Genomic DNA, 5,784 nt, shown 5'->3' on the forward strand with positions numbered 1-5,784 from the left:
CAGGGAAATCTGCAATCGGTGTCAGAAAGGTTTAGGGCGCCTTTTCTTTTCTGGGACGGAGTGGTTTTGTCATGTATAATTTTCACTTCTTGTTATTTGCTAAACATATATAAGCATGCCACCTTCACACAGCTGCAGAGTTTAAGGTATTTTCCTATGTTTGCAACAAAGACGGAAGACTTGCGAAATCACTTTCACCGAGGCCAGACCTATTGGTTTTGCTTATGAGAACTATGATATGTTTGCATTTAACCAACACAATTGTGACTGACTGCAGCTCATTAATAAACCATTCCCTTGAGCAGCAAGTCTCATTTTAAAAAGGCCAGAGATAATGGGATTATGTCATAAAAACAGCATGATAGGAGCATTTTTAATTAGCATTCACCTTCACACCAACAGATTTTCATTGAGAAATAACTCAAACCTTTCTTGAACTCAAAAAAGATAAGAACATGTGCGCTATTTAGCCCATTTCCCTTCTGAGTGTCCCATGACTAGTGCAGTGTGCAGAGCTCGGGCACAGTCTGTGTTTGGAAAACTGCTGGGCCCCGGGGGAGATTGGGCTGATTCAGGGGACCAGGATTACTGGGGCAGCTGTACTAAGCGCTCGAGAGAATAAATAACTCTGTACTAAGAGTCCAATCAGATTGCCTGTTTAAGTTGGGTGCAAAGTTCACACGTGCAAGCCATGAGGTAAGCGGAAGTTGGCATGGTTGCCCTTTTGAAATATAACTTTAAAACAAGTAACAGGTGAAGAAATCAGTTACAAGTGTTTGTGAGCTCTCTAAATAGTTTTATGATTAATTAGTAAAAAAGCAAAGGGAACTCTGCCAAGTTACAAGTGAACATTTTACACAAATCATTTCCACCTGCCGTCTCTTGATGCTTCTGTGAATAGAAAACGAAAACTATACGAGTACATTATTTCACCCTGATCAGAGCCGGCTCTAGGCTCATGGTGGCCCTGGGCAAGGAGCGTATGTAGGGGGCCCGGAAGAGGTGGTCCGGGCGGGGCGGAGCGCGCAGGCCAGTAAAGAGGGGAGGGGTCAGGGTGTTTAGTAGTGCAACAGAGCCGGAGGCCGCCAAATCCCTGCCAGGGGCCACCACGCAAATATGTATCCACCCTCAGAGGAATAATATATTAAGGATATATATTGGCGTGGCGGCCCCTGGGGTTTGGTGGCCCTGTGCAGGTGCACAGCTTGCACATGCCTAGAGCCGGCCATGCCCTGATTTAAAGCTCTTTTACATCATTCCACTACATTTCTATACATTGCGCAATGACCGAATTAGGGAGAAGGTGCGAGGTGTCAGAAGGAATCTCACGCGGACAAAGAGTGATTTAAAAGCTTGCTCTGTACTGCAAAATGTTCATGAAATATGTTTCAACATATATGTGTATGCTTAGCTTCTTCCCCACTACTCCCCCAACGGCTCCCCCCACTGTGGCTCCCACTGCAGCCCCCACAGCCATGCCCACAGGACCCCCCACAATCCCGATGGCTGTTCCAATGCCTCCTCCAATAAAGGCCCCCATTGATAATCCGTCGATAATGTCTAGTAAGTTAGATTCAACTTCTGAACGGGTTCTTTCATTCTGATCGTATAATTGATTTATGCGCTTTACCGCCACGGCATACTGTGCTTTAAGGAGAGCCTTTTCGCTTTCGCTTTTCGCACATTCCAAATTTAGCTTCAACTTTTTTTCTAATGCTTCTAGCGCTTCCTGTCTTTCCTGCTGGTATTTGATCTTGAGTTTCTCCTGTTCTTTCTTAACGAACTGCTCCACTATCTGGTACGCCTTAGTAGTGTAGAACTTCCCTCCCTTCTCTTCCACCATTTTGTCTATCACGCTGAGGAGTTCTGAGAGCTGCCTCTCCTGCTCTTCTCCCGTTGCTCTGTTGTTGAAGGCGCAGTAGCGCATCCCGCAATTCTCCAACAACGTCTTCAACTTTCCCTCCTCCGCCTCTGCAACAAGCTCCCTGACTGTCCGCCCGTCCACCTCCAGGTCATCTCTTCGTGTAAACAAAACGACGAGGTACTTTGCTGCTTCGTCTCCAAAGATGTCTTGAATGATCGTTAATGCGTCCTCCTCCTCTCTGGTGAAACGTCCCGCCTGCAGCACCACAACGATGGCGTGAGGCCCCGGGGCGGACAGGACCACACACTTACTCACCTCCTTCACTGTGGCCAGAAGTTTGGTCTTTTGGTCCATAAACCCTGGGGTGTCCACCACTGCAATCTCCCTCCCCTGCCGGACACATGTCTTTTTACTGCACACACGTGTTTGTGCTTTTAGACTTGCTTTAGAATTGAATCCTTTTCTTCCAAGGATGCTGTTCCCTGCTGCGCTTTTCCCTGCTCCGGTTTTCCCGACAAGGACAATCCTCAGGGATTTTGCTTCTCCCTTCTGGTCACATCCTGGAAAGAAAACATTGAGAAGTGAGAATAGATCACATGCATGCATTAATGCCAGCAGTACCTATTTCTATGGACAGACCATCAAATTCAGTGTCAAATGTAGACGTTTCACAGTCATACATGTAAATATTTTAGATCAGGAAAGTGGGAGAGTTTGGAAAAAAACAGCCAGGGAATGTATTTTCACCACTGCAGAGGCACTTTTACAAGTAAGACAGCTGAAATAAGCTTTTACTTGCTTCAAAAATAGGGAGTCTTGCACCAGAATCAAGTGAACTGGAATGTATACATATATATATATATTACCTACTGGCGGTCACCAATAGATAGTTATAGTTAGGACCTAGTTTCAATAGGAAACTCATTTTTTCCCCATAACTTTGGCACCGGTTGACGAATCTTCGCAAAATTTTCAAAACTCGTGGAGCACTCCGGTCAGCTCCTATCTTGAAAGTTTCAGGGTGATGTCATTAGTATGAATGCCTTATGTTATGAAAAAGGATTAAGAGCGTTAAATGGGAGGACTTTAAGTGACAAAAATGGGTCTAGTACATTTGACAACGGGCACCATAAAAGCAGAATTGACTATGTCTTATGTAGCCTGAAATTATGGCTGCTGGTCTGCGACATGGAGGTTGTGTGGAGGAGTGAGAGCGACCACAACCCTGTGTGTACAGAGCATAAATGGTGGACTCCCACCAATGGGCCCATAGGCTCTAACGTCCTTATTCCTCCCTTAATTGTCCCTACAAATGACATGCGCAGGTTTAGGTGGGTAAATGTAGCGACCAACCAGCAGGCTATTGCCAAAATTAACTGTGAGGCAGATACTGCAATACTAGCTCTAGAACACATTAACTCCTCTAGTTCTGGGTCGAGTACTGTGGTTGAAATCCACGACACTCTCTTTTGTGTAATCAAAAACCACTTTCTGAAGCCCGTAAAAGTCACTAGAGCGAGAGCCCCCAAACATGCAAAATGGTTTAATGCCCACTGCGGGGATGCACGACTGGCCCTAGGCAGCCATAAAAGGGAGACAGCCCTTTGCTATTCGATTTGCTAGAAAGGAGTATAAGGCTAGTATAGTGAAGGCAAAGAAAGCCTGGGACGAGCATCATTGGTCTGAGTTGAAGGTAGCCTGCGATAGGAACGATTCTAGGTTATTCTGGAGCATTGTTAAGTGGGGTAGTGAGGGGCAACCGAGCCCCCAGGTAGGAATATGCTACTTACCAGTATGCATCTGTTCTTGGCATAGAGGGCTGCAGAGTGGTACATTATGAATAGATCGCCATCTGGTGTTGGGCTCAGATGATTGCACTTTGTTTTTCTCTTGGAGAGTCTTTTGTATCTTGGTGACTCCTCCCTTGGTTGGTAGTGCGCATGGGCATCGGCTCCATCCTTAGATTGTTTTGCCATAGTAGGGTTAGATGGAGTAGTATAGTAGAATACAGATAAGAGTGCCCATGTAAGTGTATCTAAATAAGATAATGTTGGAACAGACACAGGTTTCCGGGGAGGCTGGGAGGGCATGTACCACTCTGCAGCCCTCTATGCCAAGAACAGATGCATACTGGTAAGTAGCATATTCCGTTCGAGGCATATGGGCTGCAGATGGTACATTATGAATAGACTATACAGCAGTTCTCTCCCTAGTGGTGGTCGCCCGTGTCTGTTGCAACTGTCTGAAACAATGTTTTTAATACTGCTTGTCCCACTCTAGCTTGTTGTGTTGTGTGCACATCTACACAATAGTGTTTTGTGAAGGTGTGCGGTGTAACCCAGGTAGCCGCTTTGCATATGTCATCTAGTGGAATGTTTCCCAGAAATGCCATAGATGCTCCTAGTTTACGTGTAGAGTGAGCTCTAGGAGGAACAGTTAATGTTCTCTTTGCCTTTAAGTAGCATATTTGAATGCATTTTACAATCCATCTGGCAATGCCCGCTTTGGAGATGGGATTGCCTTTATGTGTGGGAGAAAACGCAACAAATAGCTGTTTTGTCTTTCTGAAAGTTTGTGTTCTTTCTATATAGTACAATATAGCTCTTCTAACATCCAGTGTATGTAGGGCTCTTTCAGCTACTGTTTGTGGTTTTGGAAAGAAAACCGGTAATTCCACTGACTGATTGATGTGGAATGCTGAAATAACCTTCGGTAAGAATTTTGGGTTTGTTCTAAGAACCACTTTATTTTGGTGTAGCTGCATAAATGGTTCTTGAATCGTAAAAGCCTGCAGTTCACTTACACTTCTAAGTGACGTGATAGCTATGAGGAAGGCCACCTTCCATGTGAGGAATTGTATTTCGCACCTATGCATAGGTTCAAAGGGTGGCCCCATTAGTCTGGTAAGCACTATGTTAAGATTCCAGACTGGGGAAGGTGGTCTTCTTGGTGGAATGACTCTTTTGAGTCCTTCCATGAAAGCTTTAATTGCTGGTACTTTAAACAGTGACAGATGTTGCCTGTTTTGTAGGTACGCCGCTATGGCTGCGAGATGGACTCTGATAGAGGTATATGCTAGGTTACATTGCTGTAAGTGTAGTAAATAGCAAATGATTTGTTTAGTGGATGCGTCCAGAGGGTTGATGTGCTTACTGTTACAGTGTATAGCAAACCTCTTCCATTTTGCTGCATAGCATGCTCTGGTGGTAGGACGTCTTGCTTGTTTAATGATTTCCATGCATTCTGGTGGTAAATCTAAATACCCAAACTCTATGACCTCAGGAGCCAGATCGCTAGGTTCAGTTGTTTGGGATCTGGGTGCATTATTTCTCCATGGTTCTGTGTAAGATGCATGGGTAATAACCTTAGCTTTTGATGTGGTACTTGTGAGAGTTGTAGCAGCGTGGTGAACCACGGCTGTCTTGCCCACGTGGGTGCCACTAGTATCATTGTCATTGAGTGTTGCTGCAGTTTCCGAACCAGTAATGGAATTAGTGGTAGAGGAGGGAACGCATAAGCAAATTTGTTGGACCAATTTATCCACAGTGCATTGCCCTGGGACCTTTGGTGTGGGTACCTGGATGCGAATTCTTTGCATTTTGCGTTCTGATGATTGGCAAACAGATCTATCTCTGGTTGCCCCCATTTTTGGAAGAATGGCTGTAGTATTTGGTCGTGCAGCTCCCATTCGTGTACTTGTTCTGACTGTCTGCTTAGGATGTCTGCTATTTGATTTTGAACTCCTGGTAGGTGTTCCGCTAACAGGTAGATCTTTTGAGGAATGGCCCATCTCCAAATGTCCTGTGCTAGTCTGGACAGTTGGAGAGAGTGTGTCCCCCCCTGTTTTTGAATATAATACATTGCAGTCATGTTGTCTGTTCTGATCAGGACTGCTTTGCTTGATATTTGCATTTGGAAAG

The 5,784-nt window shown here is 45.0% G+C and overlaps 1 protein-coding gene across 1 annotated transcript; it reads right to left on the bottom strand.

The window, feature by feature from the left end:
- Window positions 1-1,345: 1,345 nt before the first annotated feature.
- Window positions 1,346-2,470, bottom strand: LOC147736706 (GTPase IMAP family member 7-like). The gene has a single exon (XM_086952678.1). It carries the CDS (start codon window positions 2,468-2,470, stop codon window positions 1,346-1,348), a length of 1,125 nt encoding a protein of 374 aa, XP_086808804.1.
- Window positions 2,471-5,784: the final 3,314 nt, after the last annotated feature.

Source organism: Lissotriton vulgaris, chromosome 1_2 (genome assembly GCF_964263255.1).
Source record: "Lissotriton vulgaris chromosome 1_2, aLisVul1.2, whole genome shotgun sequence".
Taxonomy (NCBI): Eukaryota; Metazoa; Chordata; class Amphibia; order Caudata; family Salamandridae; genus Lissotriton; species Lissotriton vulgaris.